The sequence below is a fragment of the Rhipicephalus microplus genome, unplaced genomic scaffold, assembly GCF_043290135.1.
Source record: "Rhipicephalus microplus isolate Deutch F79 unplaced genomic scaffold, USDA_Rmic scaffold_16, whole genome shotgun sequence".
Taxonomy (NCBI): domain Eukaryota; kingdom Metazoa; phylum Arthropoda; class Arachnida; order Ixodida; family Ixodidae; genus Rhipicephalus; species Rhipicephalus microplus.
Genome location: NW_027464589.1, coordinates 11,975,001 through 11,999,592, shown reverse-complemented (window position 1 = coordinate 11,999,592; position 24,592 = coordinate 11,975,001). Strand labels below are relative to the sequence as shown.

The following is a 24,592-nucleotide window of genomic DNA, read 5'->3' as shown; positions in this document are numbered from 1 at the left end:
CCGACTGGTTCGCCCTCCGCGGTCTCTTGACGCCGTGCAGCTCTCGCATTGTGGCGCCCCGCCCTTGAACTGCTTCGACCGGATCCCCACTTTCCTATCCCCTTCTTTTTTCCGTCGCTTGCCTGTCTTCTTCGTATATTTTTTCTTCTATAATCCCTCCTCCCCACCACCCCTATAAGGCACTGCGCCGTGTCGCCTGAAGGCAGACAGAAATTAGATGCCCTTTTTCTCTTCGTTCTAACCACTACCACCACCAAATTAGGTGCATTTTCTCATCTTCTAACCACTACCACCACCACCGTTCCTGAAAATCCGCGCTAACATCTCGCTGGTTTCCTGAACGTATAGAACCGGTACGCGTATCGGGGGAGGGGGGGGCTGTCAATTGAGGTTGATTGGTTTTCATATCCTCTGTTGCTCCGCGCGGGGGGTGGTGGCTCAAATCAAGTTTTTTGGGTATCCGTTTTTTTTGAGGTCACAAATTACGCGGGCTTCCTCTTTATTTCGCTCGGTGTCATTAGAGAATAAGTTTCTAGCTCTCTCGAGTAGCGTGGTCACAACCGAGGCCTTGTGGCAGGCGTGGTGGGAAGAATCGAACTGGAAGGTAGCGGCCAGTGTGCGTTGGCTTCCTGCGGAGAGCTCCAGGCCGTCGCGCTTTCTTGCCACCTGGACGTCGAGAAAGGGCAGGCAGTGGTCGCTTTCACACTCGTTCGTGAATTGTATGGCTGGGTGCACAGAACTTAGCTGTTCTTTGAAGTTTTCACCTTCAGCCGTCTTAATGACGCAAAAGCTATCGTCCATATAAGGCAGAAAAAGCTTGGGTCGCGGCGAGAAGGAGCCGAGTGCTTTTTCTTCTATGTACTCTATGGTCAGGTTTGCCATCGTGGCGGAGGTGGAAGCTCCCATCGAGGTTCCACTGTTTCGCCTGAAAATAGTTCCTTTGTAGGAGAAGTACGTACTGGAGAGGCAGAACTCCAGTAGACAACGGAGCTCGTCAACCACCAAAGGAGTCCTTTCACTCAGGCATGCGTCCTCCTCAAGTGCAGCATGGGCGGCGGAGACAGCTAAGGGAACTGGCACGTTGGCGGACAATGAAATGACGTCAAATGAGACCATGCTCTCGTCATCGCCGATGCTCACATTTGACGCTAGCTGCACGAAGTGGCTGGCGTCACGAACATGAGTTAGTGTCTTCCGGGTTAGTGGGGTGAGGATTTCGTGTATAAAATTTGAAAGAGCTTGGCGTGGGGAGGAAGTGAAATCTACAATCGGTCGGAAGGAGACTTAAGGCTTATGAATTTTCGGTAGTTGATAAAAACTCGGTGCGGATCCGTTACGGCAGATTAGTCGCAGGTAAAGTGTTCTGAGATCCGGGTAATGCTTGAAAATTTTGGCGAGTAGCTTGTTTAGCTGTGTCTGGGTTTGCTTCGTTGGGTCCTTTACTAGCTGCGTGTATGCGTTTTCTTCTAAGAGAGCTGAAACCTTCCGATTGTAGTCCCCGCTCTCCAACACCACCGTCGCATTGCCCTTGTTGGTGGGCAAGATAATGCTCCGATCCCGTTGGTGTTCCCGAATTGCCTGGTTCTTCTCTGTGGCCAAGTTATTTTTCCTTTGCAACGGTAATTTCGAAATGATCCAAACATATTTCAACCTAATTTCTTTTCTGGCGCCCAGCCTCACGCTCTGGACGGCTTCCTCTACAGCCGCGACAAGTTTAGGTAAACGAGGCGTCGTTTACATGTTATAGGGAACCAACAATCGTCGGGCGACGCCCCCGTCGCGCTGACCTCCGCGCCACCAACGGAGATGTCGCCAATCACACAGGCGCTCTACCGCGCGTCGGCGTCCTTCGAGCCTTTCTTTCCGCAGATGCTTGCGATCGTCACCGACGTCTCGGTTTCTCGGAAAGTGACAGCTCCCACCAAGTTGCAGCGCGCAACGGCACTATCTGTGTGTGCTCAGGAACTTCTTCAGTCAGCAGCACCTGGACACAGCGCGCAAGCTACACCCAATGTCGCGTGTTGTGTATTGCGGTTTCAAGCCTGTCGAAGGCCTCGACGACTATTTTCAGCCGTTGCTACTGCGGAAAAGACGCCGCTTGTTGCGCAATAACAATGTGTTCGGCGTCCGAGAGTTTGGCGAGACTGCCAGCTTGAGGAGTCCCAGAAACTGAAATGAATAAAACATGAGTAAGTCCCATCAACCTATTGCGGCTGGTGTAGCAGTGTCAATCAATGAAAGGTTCATGATTGAAACAATAAAGAAACACACTGCACATAAAAATTATCTTTTACGTCATATTAAGTTCACACATTCAAGTTTTCTCTCCTGCATGAGTGGCGCAAAGTTTTCTCGCGTTTTCAATGTACAGGAATGCACTAATACAGCAGTCGGGGATAAATACCATTAATGAATAGCGCAAAAGTATCAGCGCACAAGAAACAAGCATGAAAGCGCAGGTCCATTGCCGTTTCTTGTCCGCCACCGCCAACCACGTCAACGTCGCGTAAAGCACGTGGTGTCGAAACAAAATTAAGCGCGAACGAAACGGAGAACATTTTCCGGTGCACATGCAATTTCCAATTCCCTTGCGACGAACCACACGATAATCCACTTTTGCCTAAGTGTAGTGTGATTGTCATTAACAACAACAACAAAAAAAAAAAACAGATGGCGCAAGACGGCAACTCGGTGCGTCGCAAGCTAGCACAGAAATCGTGTTGCACGTCTTTCATTTCATCAGGACGATATCCGCAATTTTAGCTCAAAAATACCAACCTACAAAACGTGAGACACTTACAATAAAATAAACTCGCATTAAGCAACCCCCCGGGTAAACTACCCACACAACGACAAAACACTTTCTCCCAATTTGCTTCAAAATAAAGACTGAACCACGTCCTCGGCTGCTTTCGCAGTGTATAGCGAAATAGGAATTCATAAAGAGGAATTCACTCACTTGACTCGTCGCACGGCGATAATCTACTTTTGCCTTCGTCACTTCTAAGGCTTAGACGGGAAGCTGTACAGCCTCATGCCTGGTGTCCCTTCGTGACTGTAGCAGTTTTTGACCCAGCAGTACCTGCGTCCACTTTTCTTCTTGATATGATGTCAACCAGACGGTTCTGATGATGCCATGGGGGCTTCAATTACAGGAACGGCCACAAATCTTTCGGACGCGAAGGACAAGCGCTCAAAAAGCCCACGCTAGATTTACATGTTGTTACGAATTTGCTCTGTCGCGATGGTAGCGGTGGCGAAGAGCGGCGAGCCGTCGAGCGGACTTCGATGAAGCCTTAGCCCGAAGGTGAAACAGGGAGGCAATCCGTTTGGAAAACAGCAACAAAAGGAGCGTTTACTGTAGCAGGTTGTCGTTTGCACATAGCCGGCCAGCGCGACAACGTCGGCTGGGGCAAAATCTCTCTAACATGGGGCCGGCTCGGCCTTAAATAGCGTCTTGGGTCCATTCTCTCAGACCAGTTCTCGGGCTCGGAGGAGGAGACGTAGCCATACCCGGAACTGCAAAGTGGTCCGGCAAAGGAAGCGACGCTATCCCCAGAACTGCACGGTTCTTCTGCACGGAAGGCGGCGCTGGGAAGGGGGGGGGGGGGGAGACAGTTCGTCGAAACAGGGCTCGATCTTGTGAGACGTCCTCCCGAACGAGGAACATGTCTGTGGCACAACAGCACCCCCGCAGCCAGACAATGCATCCGGAGTTTTGAGCCGTCAGCGCGGCTCGGAAGGAGGGATGCTGGTTGACCATCGGTAGCCGTTCCGCTCTCTCCGCCCGTTGAGACTTCCATAGGCCTGCAGAGGTTCACTGGAACGACGGAGTCGAACACAAAGGCGAACCACTCCGGCCAAAGCAAGCACCCTCCAAATGCTGATCAAATCGCCAGACCAGCAGGAACCAAATGTTTCCTCGAGATTACGCTGGGCTAACAATTAGCATCACGAGCAACGAATCTCGGGAGGAATACACAATGCGGACACTCCTTTAGCTAAGTGTCAGTGCATGACACCGCTAAACCAAACAGAATTTTTTTTGTTTTCAAGCGATTCTCAATTGTGATTTAGGCAGAATCTGGATGATCGAAGCTTCTGAGGATTGTTCAATTTAGCACCGAAACTACAATTTAGTACACCGAGCAATCCTGAACCACGCACATTGGCGTCGCCTGCAAGCGTCATATTGTCAACTTAACAAAGTTAGCCCTCCTACAAGCTCTCTTTTCAATGCTCGCAGCCAATAATCATCAAAACAAGTGATAACGTGCTCGATAAGGTAAGAAAGTAACGCTAAATTTTAAACTTGCGCGCGTTACAAAAAACAAAGTTAAAATTAACCTACACTGACACGCTTACCAACACGCAATGCCAAACAAAGAATGTATTTTAAACAGGGCTTTTACTCAGCCTTCTCTGTTAAAATAGAACACTTCAACTGTTACCTTTCGAGCTATAAGGAAAACAAAAGTAATGAACCAAACATATCAATAATATCTGCTTTTGCGACGACAAGAAAAGTAAGACTTACAAAAATTTAGATACATTCCTTGCTCATCGGCAGAAGACAAAACTAGAAAAAGTTATTGTCAAAATTAAATAACAAAAAATACACTCTTCGTATTAGCGAGGCGGCTTTCTCTCAAGCAAACTCTGGGGAGTCGCGCACTCCACAGTTTCTGAGGGTTGCGGTCTGGACAAAAGGACGACGAATCACCCTGTTCGCCGAACTCAGTAGCAGCGACTTTTGACCCGCAGCCGCTGAACTCGAAGAAAGGGGCATCTGCACTGCATCGTTTACGCCGCCCGTTCGACCAGCGACCCATTCGCCATGGTGGAGAACAACTACTCGTGTTACCGCTCAAGCGCTCCCAACGTTTCCCCACTTGCTTGCATCTACGCGGCAGTGAAAAGGATAAGACCAGGCAGGGATCTCGGCGTTCGAATTTTCCTGAAATTCTGTCTTTGTTCACGTGCTTCCCGCCTAATCTCGATCTTAGTGATGGTATGAGCCTCAAACATTTCCTATAGAGCCCTTTCGCGATCCTACGCGTAGCCCTGAACCTGGCGTCTCGAATGAAGACGTCACGGCACCTAACAACTGCTTTAACATCTTTGACGCTTCTCGTCTCTTCCGTGCTACGCTTTTGCCGAGGTCTTTTCCTTTTCGAATGGCTAGGAACGCTGGAAGCCCCGACATACTTATTAACAAGTGCGCTGCCTTCGACAGGTTCTACCGAAACTGTATGCGGCTGAACCAACTTATCTTTGTCGTCATTGTTAGGTGTCTGCTCTGGAGATGAGAGGAAACGGAGATTTTGGGTTCGGATTTTTATTGAAGTTCCTTTCTTCGTGACACGCTTCGCGTTTGATCTAGATCTCAGCAGCGGCCTGAGCTTCATCTTTCTTTTATTCAGCTTTGTCCCGACCTCAGCCCTGACATTGAGTATGGCATCTTGAGAGCCATGGCGTTTAGACACTTTCGCGCGCTTGGCGTTATTCGACTTCGCGTTATATTTGCAACGGTGACTCTTCCCAACGGAACTTATCACCGTGCTCATAGCACTGGCATTCATACTATGAAGTACGCTGCCTTCACTTCGTGGAGACAAAGCTCCAGATTGGTTACCTAGCTTTTCCTCGGGCCCGATGCTTGCTGTCTCTGCCTGTGAGAGAACGGGAGTCCCGATGCTTTTGAACTTAACCAACTCGACTGAAGGTTTCTCTTCAGTTTCTAAGGGTCTCTCCCTTTCCAAGATAGCCCTTGTTCCCAGGCCTTCGTAGTCGGCCTCATGGTCACTTTGACGCGATTCATCCTGATCGCGTGCGCTGCGCAGCGGCGCCATCTCCAGCGCTTTACGATGCGCCCTCTGCGTCCCGAGGTTTCCGATGGGCCTCCGCCTCTAACTCTTTGTGAGGCTCCTCAGTGCCCGGATCTCTCTGACGCACTTCGGTGTCTTGCACCTTGTGACGGGCCTCAACGTCAGATGCCTCGCGACTTTCCTCATCCCGAAGCGCTGCGCGACGAGCCTCCATCGCTTTACTGCGCGCGTCATCCTCCAGCGCTTTACGACGCGCCTCGTCCTTTCGCTCTTTTCGGCGGGCGTCGACCTTTAGCGCCTTACCACCTGCTTCAGCGCTGTTACTATCGCTCTGACTTCCAGCAGGACTTGAAATGAAAAAAATATTTAATCAAAGCATATCTAGCCTGACTAAAATCTCCTGCTTCCTCGGAGGGCAAACAATTCAATACATGCGCGATCTTGCGCGGCAACAACGTGGCGAGCTTCTCCACCCAAAGGTCACGGCTAACACCAACATCACAGCAGACAACTTCAAAATCCTCAAGAAAATGCGCGATGTTCTCGCCTGTCTGAAAGTTGTGGAGCTGGTGTTTAGCTCGATCCCATTTAAGTGCTTGAATTTTAAAATCAAGCGCTTTCATTCTGAGAGCATGCTCTCTCCTTTTTCGACTTTCCTCGGCTTTCCATTTTTCGTGCCTTTGAGCTTCGAGCTCTTCGCGGCTTTGCTCGGCCTTCTGCTTTTGCTCACAAATGAGCTCCCAAAACTCGTCAGCCTCATCGGCAGTCACATTTTCTGCCCGCATAACCTCGAGAATCGCTTCCTTTGTTTTAGCGGATCCGGCGGAAATGCTCATGGCTCCACAAATTTCATGGAGGTCCTGCACCAGGTACTGCTCCATCGCGATGTCGTCCCTCGTGATGCTCTACTACTGATATTCACCGTACTCTAAAACTAATCTCGTGGTTTAAAGTAGGTGAATATTTAAATTACAACAAAAAAACACAAAACGCTCTCCTAACATCTGCCTGTGCTAGAGAGGTCTGGCGAAATGAACCGTAAACGTTGGGCACTCACCCAACCAAAGTAGCCGACGATGGTCCAATTCCTGGCTGCCTTCGAACAGTGCCGTGGGTGTCGTCAGGCCTGCAGGGATCCGGTCCAACTTGCCAATGTTGAGATCCGGGGTTGCTTGTCCCAGCTTGCCGAACGATGAGAACAGTGGTAGCGTACCCCAGCGTATTCAAACGCTAATATCAGGTCGGTCGTGCTCGAGCTTCCAGGGGTCTGATCCGGCGTGCCAAACGTAGGATATCGTATCCCGTAGCTGCCAATCACTGTTACGAATTTGCTCTGTCGCGATGGTAGCGGTGGCGAAGAGCGGCGAGCCGTCGAGTGGACTTCGATGAAGCCTTAGCCCGAAGGTGAAACAGGGAAGCAATCCGTTTGGAAAACAGCAACAAAAGGAGCGTTTACTGTAGCAGGTTGTCGTTTGTACATAGCCGGCCAGCGCGACAACGTCGGCTGGGGCAAAATCTCTCTAACATGGGGCCGGCTCGGCCTTAAATAGCGTCTTTGGTCCATTCTCTCAGACCAGTTCTCGGCCTCGGAGGGGGAGACGTAGCCATACCCGGAACTGCAAAGTGGTCCGGCGGAGGAAGCGACGCTATCCCCGGAACTGCACGGTTCTTCTGCACGGAAGGCGGCGCTGGGAGGGGGGGGGGGGGAGACGGTTCGTCGAAACAGGGCTCGATCTTGTGAGACGTGCTCCCGAACGAGGAACATGTCTGTGGCACAACAATGTGCAGTGAAGACTGGCCTGCGTGCGCGAACGCATTCAAGCTTATTGTTTGGGCCGCCAGATAGCGCGACATGTTCCTAAAACTGCATTGCAGGGTGCTTATAGCCATGTCCCTTTGCCAGAGCTGAAGTTTCCCGACCAGTGAGTAGACGAGATGAAATATTGGTGACAAACCTGGAATTTCGGATGCTTTGGTTAAAACTCCGGTCAAACAGGTAGGCGAGTTTCTTATCCTGAGCGGTCCGGTGATTTTTTTGCCGTCGATGCCGCAATAGAGTCCGCGAACGCGTAGACCGCAGACATCAACTCAGAGATGCGGTGCTCAAGTTGACACTTGGCGAAAAACAAGTCCAGTTCTTTTTTCCATCAAGAGGCGTTTATTTTATGAAGGAGGGCGTTGATCAGTCGTTGTTTGACTCTCGTGTCGACTTCCAAGCCTGCAGGGGTCAAGACAGGTCGCTTTAGGCGCAGGCTTTGAGGAACAACTTTCCTTTCTTTGCGGGTGCGGCTTAAGTCGTGATGAGTCCTGAAGACTGAGATGCCTTCCTAATTGCGTATGTAGCGCTTGACGAGCTGCATGGTATCGTGTCCGAAGTCTTGGCTGATTGACTTGAATGCAAACATTCGACAAAAGCCTGTCTGTGTATGAAACTGGGCCGAGCCGTGTCAAAATTTCTACACCTAATCTTCGCCCGCATAACCCAGAAGACACCAACTCATGTGTGTCCAGCCACTTTGTGCAGCTAGCGTCAGATGTGAGCCTCGACGATGGTGAGAGCCTGGCCTCAATTGACGTCATTGCATTCTTCACCAATGTGCCAGTTCCCTTAGCTGTCAAGTCTGCCCGTTCTGCGCTTGATGGGGACCCAAGCCTTAGTGAAAGGACCTTTTTTTGGTTGACGAGCTCTGCCATCTCTTGGAGATCTACCTGTCCAGTACGTACTTCTCCTACAAAAGAACTATTTTCAGGCCGAACAGTGAAACCACGATGGGAGCTTTCATCTTCGTCTCGATGGCAAACCTGACCATAGAGTACTTAGAAGAGAAAGCACTCAACTCCTTCTCGCCGCGACCCAAGCTTTTTCTCCATTATATGGACAATTGGTTTTGCGTCATGAAGACGTCTGAAGTTGAAAACTTCAGTGGTCAATGGGGTGCACGAAATTTATGTGCTATTTGAAGTTGAAAACTTTAGACAGCTCCTAAATTCCGTGCACCCAGCCATACAATTCACGACCGAGTATGAAAGCGACCACTGACTGCCTTTTCTCGACGTCCAGGTGGCAAGAAAGCGCAACGGCCTGCAGTTCTCCGTTCACAGAGAGACAACGCACACTGGCCGCTACCTTTAATTTGATTCCTCCCACTCCGCCTGCCACAAGGCCTCAGTTGTGACCACGCTACTCCAGAGGGCTAAAAACTTGTGCTTCAATGACACGGAGCAAAAGAAAAATAAGGCCTACGTAATTGCGGACCTCAGAAAAAGCGGATATTCAAAAAAACTTCCATCGAGCCGCCACCCGCCGCGCAGAGCAACAGAGAATACAAAAACCCCCATCAACCTTAGTTGGCAGCCCCCCAAAACATGTACCAGTCTCATACGTTCAGGAAACCAGCGAGATGTTGGCGTGCATATTCAAAAATGAAGGGGTTCGCATCACGCACGGGCCTTCGTGTACGCTAGGCTGGCTCCTCCCACGCCCGAAAGACCGGCAAACACTTGAACGGACCCCCGGTGTCGTTTACAAAATTCCGTGTGCCAAGTTCCCCACTTCGTATATCGGCGAGACTAAAAATCTACTGGAACGACTAAAGCAACATGCCAATTATGTGTGGAAGCTCAACAAAGAGCGCAGCGCAGTCGCTAAACATGCTTAAATGTTGGATCGCCGGATAAATTTCGAAGCGACGGCCAATCTTGAAAGCGAGCCGAACTGAAGGGGAAGGTTATTACTCGAGTCGTGGCACATACAGAGGACAGCCCATAGGATCAACCGCTCTCTTGGAGCCCTTTCCCCAGTGTATACACATTGACTGCGCTCCACGGCAAAACGAGAGAGAGAGAGAGTCATTATCCGCCCCGCAAGTGCTTTGAAGACGCTGCTACTACGTAGTCCCTGCAGTCACCCCTGAGGGAGGAACCAAGTCGGCTTCGAAACGTCGGGTTTCTTCAAAACTTTTGGTTGGAGTCTAAATCATCTCCCAGTTTCATACCCAACCAGACAGACTTCTGTCGAGTGTTTACTCTCAGAATCTAGTATTGGAGCTTCGAAATAAAGCACGCTAACCGCAGCACACCTAGGAACTCCAAGACACAGCCGCAGAGCTTGTGTTTCTAGCAATATTGGAGGTCTTATTTGTACTCAGCACTTCCGGAAAAAACAACGCAACCAAACCCCACCATATGGCGTACAGAAAGTTAGTACATCATTAGTACCTTATTCCTACGCCTTCTTGAAATATTGCAAAACCGGCGTAACAATCCTGAGGCGCTTCCTGCTTTGAGGGAGTTTGCTTCTATTTGTTGCTACCAATTTAAAGTGTCCGCATGAACAATGCGTAGATGTTTAGTGCCATTACTTGTGGAATCCGTTACTTGTAGAGCACAGTCACAGTGAAACCATTAAAGGTGGCCTTTCAGAGCAATTTCTTAACACTCTTTGAGTAATGCTAGAAGCACACTTGCTAGGTAGGCACTACGCCATAAATATTAGCAATTTCTGGCTAGTAGGCCGGCATTCACTACTCTATTCTTCGTCATTCTTTGAAGAAGCGTGGTGTCCTCTGAACACTTACGAGTTTTCTGCAAATTTTGTGTTGCATTCAGTAGCTGAAGACGAAAAATAACTCCTGAAGTGGGTATGTGCCATCGTTATTAAGTGAACAAATTTTTGTAATGTGTTGGAGCATTGGACGACCCAATTATTATGCGATTCGAATTGTTCTCTGCCTGGTTGTTCCTTTGGTACTCTAAAACGCTTTGTGTGCTCATATTAACACGATAACTTTGCCGACATCAAGCCTGCCTAAGGCAAGTTTGCGAATGAGTCATAAGCACTAGTGTGGTTGAGCATAGAATACTGGGCTGGCATGCAGTGGACCCGGGTTAGAATCCCACCATATCCCCACATATATTTTGTTTTAGTTTTTCTATTTCGTGCAATAATGGTTACAGACACACACCGGTGCCTGCGGACAACCACGGCGCTGCGCGTGACAAGTGTTGTGATCCTATAGCAGTTTGCGCTGCCAAATTCATCGTGGTGCTGTTTCTTCTGATGCATCTGTGCAGATTCTTCAGTCTTTGTGCACTTTCTCTCGGCAGTGTCTTAAAACTTGTGTAGACGACACTGAAGTGCGGCCAGAAGGGAAAGCTCGCGCGTTGTGTGCAAATAAGGAACGTTTGTCTGACGTGAATTTGTTTTGTCTACTAGAGTTACTAATCCTGTGTTCTTTCTGCTCTACCCTACCGGCGAAGAGACCTTTATTCCTCAAAATCTGTCGAAATTGGCGTTTGTTTTGTGCTCCTTCCGTCGCGTTGAACGCCGATTTAACTGCTTCACAACCAACTGCTAAGCTAACAACTCTTATATTTGCCTAAGTTGTTGATTGGGTGAATTCTTGATACAAAACGCTTGAGCGGGCCTCATGAAATTAAATCCTGTAGCAGAAAACATAACCGCTTGTCCGTGTCTTAGCTGTCCCTGTCTTCGTGTCACGATCGTATTTCAAGCCACCCTACATTGTTTTTAGGCGCGAAGGAGCACTCGAGATCAGGCCACAGCTTGCCCTACAAAGCATCCTCTCTTGGCTATACGAGTCCAATGCGCGTTTTTGTTTTTTCTTCCCAAGGCTGCTGTTCTCAAGTACGAGAGTGAAATCCTGAAGTTCGAGTGCGGGGGCACCCTGATCGCCAGCCGTTATGTCCTCACTGTTGCTCACTGCGTCGCCCGGTTTAAGTAAGTCTTTTGAGGGGAACCTGTCTTAACTGTGACACCCATCTATAGCTCGTGAAAGAAATTGTGCTCACAAAAGCCTGTGGCCCCATGTCATTTCAATGAAAGAATATGTAAAGTTATCAAGGAAATACAAGCTTCTCAGTCGCACAAATGTTGGATAGTTTAGTCGATATAAAACTGGTAATATTTGAGGTAGGGCCTGCCAAGCCACCCGTGAGGCGAAATTCCAATCAGTGATGTCATTTCATAAGAGAAACACTGACATCACGATAAACATTGAAATTTAGTTTGAGGCTCATTTTCCGCAATCTACTCCATCACTCTACATCAAGATAATTCGATGCGAAGTGGGAACAGTGCGCAGATCAGCTGTATGAAAAATATAAAAAGATTGCACTGCATTTACAAAATAACAATTCGCATAATGTTTATTTTGTTCTCGTGAGTCCTTTAAGCTAGATTACATCGGTGCTACGAGAAACAAACTCGCCCAACTATGGTGTGCTGAAACAGGTGTAGTTCGGTATCTCCATTCGGTACAATACAGTGCAAGTAAAAAGTTGATATAATACAGAAGGAGGTCCTAAAGTAAATACTGTCAGGGGCACCTGCTGTGAATTCATGTAAAAAAATATAGAACAAAGATTGCAAACTAAGGAAAAAAACAGCAAGCGAATAAAACAAAATGAACGTAATGAAAATAATTATTGAATCTTTTGGTAGTTCAAAATATTTACATGTAAGTGGCAAAACAGGAGATAACTAATTGGAATAAATGACAATAACATAATACATACATATCATTAACTAATACAGTGTCACTTCAGAACCTATACACGTACACATAAATGCATATAACCGTATTTAAACACACACACATATATATATACATACATATATATATACACACATACATATATATTCAGGTGTCGCATGTTGTTGGTAAGAACTGTTTTAGATGCCGTCGGAAACAATGTAATGAGGGGCTTGATTTAATAATTGATGATAGTGAGTTCCAGAAAGAAATTGCAGAAAACAAGGCTGTCAATTTGTCGTAGTTAGTGCTTACTTTTGGATGCAGAAGATTACTATTTTTAGAAAACCGTGTGTTAGTAGTATTGTGAAGATCTGTGAGGGGAAGTATGTCAGTGGGAATGTCACCTACTCTACTTCTGATTAATAAAATTCCAAGTTTGAGTTGAAAGGTGGAAATGAACGGTAGAATTTCTAGAGTGCTAAAGAGGGGTGCTGCTGATTCTGTGTAGGAACTATGAGTGAGAATTCGGACTGCTCTTATCTGAAGGTGAATGAGAGATGTTAGGTGTGTGGCGTAGGTATTGGCCCAGGATGAAATGCAGTAGGTTAAGTGACTGTTAATGAAAACATACTAAAGTGATTTTAAAATGTGTTGCTGAAAACAATGCCTTGTGCGAATGAGTATGCGGATGCCAAAAGCAGTCTTCTTGATGATAGCATTCACGTGAATGCTATATTTGAGTTGAAGGTCTAATGTGACACCTAGAAAAGTAGTGAAATTTGATTGGGTGATAATGTATATTTCGGATGAAATCGTAACGCTTGTAAATAGATTTTGCAATAACGATTGTTTATTTAGTTACTTATTTATTTATTTAAACATACTGCCAATCCCTCACGGGATTCTCGTAGGAAGGGCATAGGCATAGTACATGACAGATTTTCAAGAAATGTGGGGTTACACAGTCGGTGGAGTGTAGCACACATTATACATTCTTCATTGAATAAGTATGAGCAAGGAACGCATACATTTTACAAAAGTAACATACCGTACAAGTTTTGATATTACAGGTTACATAAAAAACCTCTTCATTACAAATCTTTTCAAAAATTTATGATTTAGTGATGAGATGAAACACAAATGAGTTGATACAAATATTCACTCGGAGATAACAAGTTATAGCCACATCGTGTCAATTTTCTTTTCTACCAGCCTTAATAACCCTGTTAAACTCGTGGTACCAGTTATTGAGTTGCCTAGAGAATTCCAATCCCATATTACTAATGGAAAGAAAGCGTACTTGAAACTGTCTTTGTTGAACCAGTATTCTGTTAGCCTTTGGGGATGTTTTAGTCTGGTTAGTCTTGTTCGATCAACAGATATATAGTCTGAGGCCTCTAATTTCAGGTGACCGTGAATTAGTTCATACAAAAATTTTATTCTGGCTATCTTGATTCAATTATTAAGGGTGAACAGGCCAGCTTGTTTTAGTAGCTTTATAGGAGAGTCGCTCATTTTATATTGGTTGAAGATAAACCTAGTTTTTTTACCGCTTTTCTTTGGACACCTTCCAACTTATTGATTAATTCTTTAGCAAAAGGGGCCCAGACTATATTGGCATATTCAAGTACGGACTGGACATAGGTCGTGTAGGCCAACAGCTTTATGTAAGGTGGGGCCTGTCGCAGTCATCGTCGGAGCATAAACAGGCGTTTCAATGCTGAAGAAGTGATGTTGTTAATATGCGGTTCCCATCTGTAATCGGTGGTTAAGGTAACTCCTAGGTATTTATGCTTAGTTACCTGGGGGGTTATTGTTGATATTATAAAGAATGTCGGAAATGTTTCTTTTTCTCATTTAAGTCAGGAGTGAACACTTTTTGGAGTTCAACAGCCTTTGATTCTCCTTGCACCAGTCGCATCCCTTCGACAGGGCGTTTTGTAGAGCTTCACTATCTTGAATTGTGCTAATTTCGCTGTAAACCGCACGGTCATCTGCAAATAGTTTTATGTTAACTGGTACTCGTGATGGTAAATCATTATTAAAAATAAGAAAGAGAATAGGAGCCAAAACAAATGCCTGAGGAACTCCTGATGATATTGTTGTGATTGCGGATGTCTTGTTGAATTCTACGTACTGCATGCAATTAATTAGGTAATCTTTAACCCAAGTAACAATTACTGTGAAGACCTTCAAAAAGTCTAGGAAGATTAGGTCAATTTGTTTCTGATTGTTAAGACAGTTTGATATATTGTGCGTTAGTTCTACTAGCTGCGTTACAGTAGCTAAACTTCGCCTAAAGCCGTGGTGATACCACGATAAAGTGTTTTCGCTCTCAAGAAATGACGTAATGTGTTTGAGGACGACGTGTTCTAATATTTTGCATACAGTGCATGTTAAAGGATTGGGGACGAAAATTATATTGAAACCATTGGCATATTTTCACCGGCATCCTACTGTTTGTGAGCGTGATATCAAATAATGCGTCGTAAAAGACATAAAAGTGAAGTTGTTTTAGCTCTGCGAAAGATTTCGTGATCTACAATAGGCGTTATCAGGGCCTGCACGTGTTCTCTTGATCTGCTTCGCTCAATGAACATACGCGACGATTTCTCACCATGTAGGAAAGGGGAGGCATGAAGCTAAGGAGTGATGTCGAGGTGAAGGAAACAGATATTCACACAAAGAACTCTGTCAAAAAGAAAAAAAAAAACTCTGGAGTTGACGGAATTTAAACCCGAGATATAAAGGTAAGCATGTTGCCACTAGAATATGCAGTCACTCTGACAACATACAAGGCAGCCTCCGATATACTGTAGTATCCTATGCCAAGGGAAGTCGGGGTCAAAAGGAGCAGAGAAAGCAACGCATGACATATGAAAATGAGGGAAAAGGAATAAAGAAGGAAATGAAGAAATATAAAGAATAAACAAGCCATGTAGAGAGTTAAAAAAAGATGGGGGAATTACAGATATGAAGAGAAACAATAAGGGTCGCTCAGCTCAATAGGAAATGGGGTCTCGTTGTGATGCAGCCATGCTTCCCCGTACCACGTTTTTCCAGACCTGGCGAAAACTTCCCGCGTCGTCTACGTTCCCGTTGCATATATGGATTTGATCGCAGCAGTATGTTTTACCTTTTGTAGCTTCTTCACGGTTTGCATTTATTCAGAAGACTATTCCAAAAATATTGTTGATCATCCGTGCCCACAGTATGTTGGCGAATCCCACACACTTCAATAGGACACGATCGCAAGGACTAGGTGCCAAAACAAATGGAAAAGATTGAGAGACCCTTGAGCTTCGCCTTCAAGAGTTCAGGGCGATTGTGATATAATGTGCCGAGAGCGTACTTCAACCACATAGTGCATACATTTATTGTGTGATCTTTTCCGAAAAAGTTTCAACTTCATCAATTGTATTGGAGTATTTCACCATTTAAGGTGGCTTATGTCAGTAAAGCTGTTGCATATGGCTGCTATTTGTCTAATGGATAGCATCCTTAAAACCACGGTGAAATATGTGCATCGTTTAAAGCATCGCAGTGGACCCACAGCAGGAAAAATGCGCAGTAACGTATGTGTCTTTTGTAGTGGTGGCCAGTTTTAATCCATAAAGTCGTTATAATTTCCAGTTCTAATGCCCCATGGTTCTATGCATATGTACCAAATAGTACTGGATTATTTTGTTATATTGCCAAGCTTGTACGAATGACGCCAATGTTTGTTTTTAAAATATTTTCACTCAATTGCCATGGAGGCGAAGTTACTTTTGTTGAATTTCCAAGCAGACGCGCAGGTGTGTGGTACAGCACCTATTTATCATAGAAACGGCCAGGTTTCGATATTACCTCAAATCTGGGGCTATAAATATTTGTTATACAAATATTTCTCGAAGTTACGGTTACGGGCATGATGTTTTGCTCACCAGCAACGAAACACACTCACGCCGGAATTTCACGAAACGAGCTCTTTTAATGATGTCGCGGTAAAGTAATGCAAATAGTATTAGTTTTGCATATCATATTTTGAAGTAGAGAGCAATGTAGCGAAGATCTGCGCCAAGGCTCCTCATTGTTCTCTTCATGTATATGAATGTAAGCTAGTGTGTTTCGCAGCCATTATGTTCCACGTTAGGAATAAATAAGCTTCCTAATGTGAAAAAGGCTGCACTGTATCTGAAGAGCATGCGTAGATGCACTCGAAGAAGCTAGAAAAATGTTAGGCAACACTGTAAGGAACGGGAATGCCTTAAAAATCAGATGAGAAGGAAAGGGCAGGACCTGGGCGAGCGTGATAACGAAGTGAAATCTAATCATGTTTTTCAAATTGCCCTTTAACCAATTTGGTTCCTGCTGACACTTGTTGTGACTTAATTAAATGCAGAATTTGTTTTTCTCTGCATGCGGAGACATTTTTAACATCCATGCTGTTCTTAGGCAAGGCTTCACCGTGAGCCGTTGTATCGCTCAGCAGAGCTCGGCAGTGTGGCGAGAACGAGTGAAGTAGAGCAGTGCTGGTAGCCAGAGAGGCACGCTAGTCTCGTGGCCTTGGGATGTGGTGAAGGTGAGGCACGGTAAGCAGGTTTGCTTCGGGTACATTGCTACCTTTACCGTCAATCAAGCACAGCGACACATCCACTTCAAGGCACAATGAGCTGTACCTTCTGGGACAGGGACAAGCAAGTCGACAACAGACTCCCCCTGGTGAAGCCACAACTAAGCAAAGTCCTCCCACAATAACACACTATAAAATTTTACCAAAGTCGCGGCTCGGGATACGCCCCACTTATGCTACACATAGACACAATCTGACTGTCACTGATCCACGGACTTGTACACATTGTCAAGATGGAGAGACTTACCATTTTGCTCATCATCAATGAATTCCACAAACTTCACAAAAACAGAGTGACTCATTTTAGGGAGCTGTACCGGTATCGCATTTCACCTGATCTCACACTATTAATATTATTCAAGTGGTAGTTCTTAACCTACTTATCAATTATCTTACAAAAGGTAATTTTTATTAGAAAGGTTGTCAATCCATCTTCGTAGCCAGGCTGTGCCTCACGCTGAGACACCACCTCTTGCCAAAAAAGTTTGTCAGAGCCTTGTGACTGAGCAATGAGGTTTTCTGACTGTGCCGACTGATTATTTATGAGAATGAGTTGAAGGCCTTGTGATGACGCGGCATTCATATTTGTTACACTGCCCTTCTTTAAGCTTCTGCACTGCATTTTTTTCTAATTTTTTCGACTAATAACCTGAAATGATCTCATCTTTCACTTACTCTTCTACTTCAGATGCGCTTGAGGCAATAAAAATTAATTTATAGGATAGAACCAGTAACAAAACTAATTTTTTCGTCCTCTGGTAGCATAGAGGTCAAAAATCATGTCGATGAATGCCGAGCACTGTAGTCCTATTTAATCACTTACCTTGCAGTGGCGCCGACCGCGTTCCCCTGAAGGTACGCCTGGGTGAGTGGGACACGCAGTCAATGAAAGAGTTCTACCCGCACGAGGACTATGACGTGGGCAACATCTACATCCACCAGTACTTCCGAAACAACTCTCTCTGGAACGATATCGCACTCCTTGAGCTCACTCGACCGGTCACTTTTGCACCACATATCTCTCCCATTTGCCTGCCCAAGCTCGAAGACGTCTTCGAGGGCACCTCTTGCGTCGTCACCGGATGGGGAAAGGACGCTTACCGTGAGTAGCCCTTTTTGAAAAGAAAGTCTCTCCAAGCACCATCATTCAACGCGTGTTTTTCAGCTCTAAAATTCATATGCAATGGCGCCATGGCACTATAAAAAAATTAACAGTATCAGTGAAGTATCCTTATCTGGATAAATACACAAAGAAAATAACATGATTTATGAAATAGCTTAAACCTGGTAAACGCAATTTATGAGAGCAGAAACGGGCATTGTTTATAGCATGACTTGGCAGTACTAGCATCGCAATAGGTGAAGCTGAGGCATAGTGCCCACCGAACATTTTAATGGAGCACAAAAAAATTTAACACATTTAGATCTTACACTGTTGTGGTATTTTTGTGCAATTCACACTATTATGCGTGACCACAATACTGAGAGTTAATCGAAATGTTGCCTGTCCTAAGTAAACGTAGACTTTTCAACTTCAAGCGAAGCAGTGCTCGCTTCCGAGGTTTTGGTACATTACATTCATTTTCCAAAAATGAATTTAGGATCCACCTTTCTTCGTCTAATTTAGTAATCGGGAAGTGCACTTATTTTAGTAATCGTGAAGTGCACTTTGTTCCGCAAAGTCGTCTACAGGGCACAGATTACTAAGGTACTCCCCATTATTTGGTAATTTTAACTCTTCACCCTATTGTCCTCTGAAAACATCGTGTAAACACGCGATAAATTACAATGAGGAGATCGAATATTGTAAGAGCATCGGGGAGACCATAATGTAAGAACTAACAGTAACCCAGATTACATGCCACCAGTAATGGCAGACGTCAAGTAAGCCTTAGAGGGAATGCGAAGAGGAAAAACTGCTGGTGAAGATCAGGTATCATCAGATCTGCTGAAAGACGTAAGACAGATTGTGGTAGAATAACTAGCCACCCGGTTTACGAAGTGTCTCCTGATGGTGAAGGTACCATTATCTTGGAAGAGTGCTAACATCTTCCTTATCCTTCAGAAAGGGGACGACGAGGAATTGAAGAGCAGGCAAATCGGCCTGTAATTCTTCGTCGTATGCAAGCTCTTTAGAAAGGTAATTGCTCACGGAATTAATACACAAACAGCAACACCCAAAACAAGGACGAAATACTGAAGCCACATACAATCCCCAACAATGCGCGAAGTCGGGCCTCAGTCTTAGAGCATCTTCTCCTTTGTAGTAGATTTCCGATGGAATTGAATCCCGGCTGCGGCGGCTGAATTTCCGATGGAGGCGGAAATGCTGTAGGGCCGTGTGCTCAGATTTGGGTGCACGTTAAAGAACCCCAGGTGGTCAACATTTCCGAAGCCCTCCACTACGGCGTCTCTCTTAATCATATGGTAGTTTTGGGACGTTAAAACCCACGCGTTAAGCAATCCTTTGTAGTATATTCTTTTAGAGTGCGCCAATGGCCAGAACACTCTGAATATTATAGGGCTTACCCGACTGTCGGGGGTAAGGCTGGATAGTTTGACGTGGAATGTATAAAAGGCAGTGTGTATAAACAATCATCAGTTGATCTACGGCAGGCGCTCTCTTCGCTGCTATTAATGCTAGTGTGTACTGCTCTAGTATTACTTTCCATTTCCTGGCCCCACGTTGCGTTCATCAAACAGTTTCGTCTTGAAGTACTGTGTTCGTTAACGTCTTGACCCATGTGAAAATATATGTTATCACGTGGTCATGACGCAGATAAAGAGAGCGGACTGGATGTTCGAAAAAAAAACTCTAAAAGGCCGATCTTGTGGCCGGTAAACAGGAAGTCTCAATATAGCAACACATTGAAGCTGATAGTGGCGAATGGAGCGTTTACCATCAATCAACTGACAAACAGCGATGCATGTCGGCATTTGTACATGTGCCGTCTAATGTTCCAGCTTTATCACTGGCGGTCACGTAGGATCCAGAACAATTTAACGTTCCCGCAGTGTGCGTAATCACATCGGAATGGTTTTGATGGCTCTTTGGTCAATCGACGTGTTTCGTCAAGGCAGCACTAACACGAGTAATGGGGCGATAACACTTGAGAGTTGAGCGTAGTATTATGAATATATATGAAGCTCGAAAGTGTACACCTAATGGCTCGTTTTGTTTTTTATTAGACACAATATTAATGATATCTAGCAGGCAACAATGCAAGAAAAGTATTGGGGAAGTTATTAAACCTAACTGTAATATAAAGAAAGAAAAGTGGATGAAAGATAACTTGTCGTGGGCAGAACCGATCTTGCGACCATCGAATAACGCGTTCAATGCTCAAGCAGCTTAGCTGCCATTGCGGCTATCCCCCCACCCCCTTTATTTTATTGGCTATATATTGCCACTTGGCCGCTAGTTACGGCGAGCGCCAGCCATGGCTGCCTGCTAGAATGCAAGACGATGTTCTAGGGCACCGCGTGCTCTGGCTAGTTTTTGAGTATTGAAGCAGCAGTCTTGCCAATTTTTGGGGCCTCTCCGCGCCGGCTCAGTTCTTCAGTTGAAAACCTTTTCTAGCACGTGCCAACTGGTGGAGCTGCTGCGTTACCCCCAGCCGATGCTCCAAGCGCCTCCAGGTAGCCCTGTACCTGCAGTGACACCACCTGTTCACCGCTCAAGCCGAAGACTCCGAAGACTACCTTCTGAGCGTGGACCTTTTCCCGAGATGACGTCTGTCACACCTCCGAACGCTAGGGAAGGCGCTTCAGCCTCCAGCGTACTGGAAGGCGCTGAAGCCTTGCCTCATGAGCTGTGGAAGCCACGTGTGCAGAAGGTGTTCTGCGGCCCCATCTTGGAGGATGTCGAAAACTGGCTGGCTCAGTTCGAACGGGTCTCCAGTTACAATGGTTGGACTGACTTTGACAAGATGAGGAACGTGTATTTCAGCTTGGAGGACGGCGCTAGTACTTGGTACGAAAACCTTGAGCTTTTTTACTCGTGGAGCGACTTTCGTCGATATTTTCTGGCAAGTTGGGCCAATCCCAATCGCCGTGAACGAGCCGAGTGAGTGATTCAGTTGCGCCTCCCAATGCCGAATGAAAGTGTCATGATGTATGTCGAGGATATGATGGGCCTCTTTCGTCGATCCGACTTCTTTAGATACTCGCGTACAGCCGGGAATCTTGTGAACTATAAGAACAACAAGCCTCAAGGAAGGAGGACGCGCCGACAGTCGAGAAGGGAAAGTTGGCACAAATTTATATCAGGCATTAACTCATACGCAGATGAGGCGAGAGTCTGGAACGTGGTTGGTAAGGTGGCAGGACCAAAAGCACATTCACTTCCTCTATTAAACACACAAGGGGGGAGTTCGGAAGTCCAGGCTAACACTCTCGGAGCGCACTTCGAACAGGTCTCCAACTCGTCACATTATAGTGAAGCGTTCCGATGATGCAAAACCAGTATAGAAAAAAGGATTAGAGCACAAATCCACAACACATGAGACAAACAACGAACATTTCTGTTTGGCTGTAGTACAAGCCTCACTTACCTGCTGCAACAGAATCGAAAGTTGGGCTAGTTGGATATGCATGGTATAACTATCAATTAAAGCGCACGAAAAACAGACAGGAAGAGAGGACAAGCGCTTTCTCGCAGCTTAACTGTTTATTAGAAAGGGCAGAATATATGTACAGGCAATTGAAAAACACGACGCATGCGTGTGCAGGCAAAAAAAGTGCATCCGTGGCACATCGAGAACACATGTTAAAAGAAGACAGATTATCTCAGAACATAATCTAGAAAAACAAACTCTTTATCGTGCAGCAAAACCGAAGGCTGCCTGACGCATTGTTCCCACCTTTTTCTTATGTGAAAAGCTTCTGTCAACCGACGAGTTAATTTATTTTGACCGAAAAACCACTTCAGTATTCTGAAAAAGAGGATAACAACCGCACTCTCTGCAATGAGCCGCGAGATGCGATACACCCAAAGATTTCAAAGAAGAATCATGCTCTCTGAGACGAACATTGTCGCATCTTCCCGACTGACCAATATACACTTTACCACAGCTGAAAGGAGTCATGTAAACAACGCCCATTGTACAGTTCACGCACCTCTTGCAGTGTTTCATGCGACATTGCGGAAACTCTCTGCGCATGCGTGAACAAATATACTGCAGTTTGCCTTTGGCTGAGAAAAGCACATCGACTTTATATCTATTAGCTAGTTGCTTAAGTTCATGTGAAGTCTTATGAAGGTAAGGAATCACTGATATCCTCCTACCTTTTCTACTGTCTTCACGACGCCCCGAGTGGTTCCCTTGAAATTTAAGTTTCTTAATCATGTTGTTACAAACGGACGTGATGACATTAGGATACCCTGCTTCTACTAGTTTCTTTACTTGAATATGAAAGCTCATTTTCATTCTGTGTTGACAGGACATTTTTAGAGCAAAACCCAAACTCGTAGCAACGATACCTCTCTTCACCAGCTTACAGTGGCTCAACCTGTAATTTAGTATAGGCTTTACGGATCTGGGACAATAATACCAGCAAACATGCTGGGGTTCGAAGACCAAGTTAAGATCTAGAAGTTGCAGTTGATTTAGACGCGGCAATTCAAAATAAATGTTTAGTTCCTTGCCTGTTTCTTTAAAAACCTTGAAAATATTGACATCTCGCATAAAATCTGAGGACGTAGTGATCACAAGAAAATTGTCGACGTATCTGAATACGCGAACCGGGAGTCCTGAAAAATGATTTTGAAGTGCTACATTAATTTTTCCGAAAAACATTTCGCTTAAAATCGGAGCTACTGAAGAGCTATGTATATCCCTGATCTCTAGAAAAATATTGCCACTCCAAGCCACAAAAGTTAACTTCAGGTAGAAGCTAAGTAACTCTAGAAAACTAGATATAGAAGTTCCACACTTCAGGCTGAAAGACAATTCATCACTATCTTGCACGATGCAGCTTTGAAGTCTTGCCATCAGCTCATCTTGAGGTATCGAATAGTACAAGTCCTCAATGTCTATACTGAAAGCCCTACATTTGCTAGAAGTATCGGTGCTTGGTCATCTCCGATCGTGCTCGTGAAGAAAAAAGATGGGTCACTGCGCTTCTGCGTAGACTACAGGAAACTTAACAGCGTGACTAAAAAAACGTCTTTCCGCTGCCCCGCGTTGACGATTCCCTCGACAGACTGTGGCGGGCCAACTATTTTTCATCGATAGACTTGAAAAGTGGATACTGGCAGATCGAAGTTGATGAGCGAGATCGTGAAAAACCGCCTTCGTTACATTGGATGGCCCATATGAATTCAAGTGGCACACGTGCCTAGTTTATCTGGATGATGTCCTTGTGTTTTCTGCGACCTTTGAGGAGCACCTGAAGCGTCTGCAGAATGTGCTGGAAACACTCCACTCTGCTAACCGGACACTGAAGCCAGAAAAATTCCACTTCGGTTACAAGGAACTTAAGTTTCTCGGACATGTCAATGCGGGTGGTATTCCACCAGACCCTGACAAAAGTACTGTCGTGGCCTCGTTTCCTGCTCCACATAATAAGAAGACAGTGCGTCGCTTTCTAGGGCTCCACGCGTGCTATCGCCGCTTTATAGCCAATTTTTCCAGGATTACTGAACCGCTCACTCGACTCACTCGTGAAGATGTTCCATTTGTCTAGGAGGAAGAACAAAACGCAGCTTTCTCTGAACTATTGGAGCATTTGCAGACACCACCAGTCCTCGCTCACTTTGACCAAGACGCTGATACTGAAATGATACTGACGCCAGCAACGTGTGTCTTGGTGCTGTCCTCGTCCAACACCAATAAGGCACAGAGTGAGTGATAACGTAAGCTAGCCGCACTCTTTCCCGCGCCGAGGCCAACTACTCCCCGCCAGAGAAAGAGTGCATCGCTGTTGTATGAGCCACGATGAAATTTGGGCCTTATCTTTACAGACGCCACTTCAAAGTAGTGACCGACCATCGTTCGTTGTGCTGGTAAGCCAGCCTACGGGACCCGTTGGGGCGACTGGCACGAAGGAATACTGAAATACGTCTGCTGGAATACGATTTCACGATCGCTTACAAGTCGGGTCGCAAGCACGAAGATGCTGATTCATTATCCCGTGCACCTGTCCACGGAGGAAGGAAAGGTAAGGACAGGCCCTGACGTCACTCGTTGTGAAGCCGGGATGAAGCCGGAAGTCAGCCATATTGTCTAGGCAAATTCTCCTCGCTTGTTTACATCCGAATGTAAAGCAGAAGACACGACTCTCTCTCCGGCTCGGAAAGCACGTGGGCTGCGCAGCGCGTGTGTCGTGACGATCCGAAACTAATGGAACGGGGCTCATTACTCTGAGCCTGCGGGACACCTTCAGCGAAATCGCTTCGTCCGAGTAATAACAGGGATTAACAGCTCGCTGATAACAGGGAGTAACAGCTCGCCGACAACGAAGCAACTACGAGAGAACACGCGCTAGATGCACTGACAACGGCGAGTGCTTTCACGTCATTAATTCAGCAACTGTACAGACAAAACAATTGGTCGTGCGCATTCTACGGTTGCATTCCGCCACGTGGCCGACGCAGCGTCCTGCCACTGTGTCCGTGTTCCGCGTGAAACTCACCGGCGTCAGCATTCTGC

General features: G+C 45.9%; 1 protein-coding gene across 6 annotated transcripts in view; it reads left to right on the top strand.

The window, feature by feature from the left end:
* LOC119166682 (phenoloxidase-activating factor 2) overlaps positions 1 to 24,592 on the top strand; it is a 298,006-nt gene that overhangs the window by 232,441 nt on the left and 40,973 nt on the right. For all 6 annotated transcript variants that reach the window (XM_037418003.2, XM_037418001.2, XM_037418002.2 and 3 more), the window contains exons 4-5: positions 11,462 to 11,568; positions 17,771 to 18,042. In XM_037418003.2, coding sequence (XP_037273900.1) covers positions 11,462 to 11,568; positions 17,771 to 18,042 — 379 coding nt within the window. The remainder of the gene's footprint in view (positions 1 to 11,461; positions 11,569 to 17,770; positions 18,043 to 24,592) is intronic.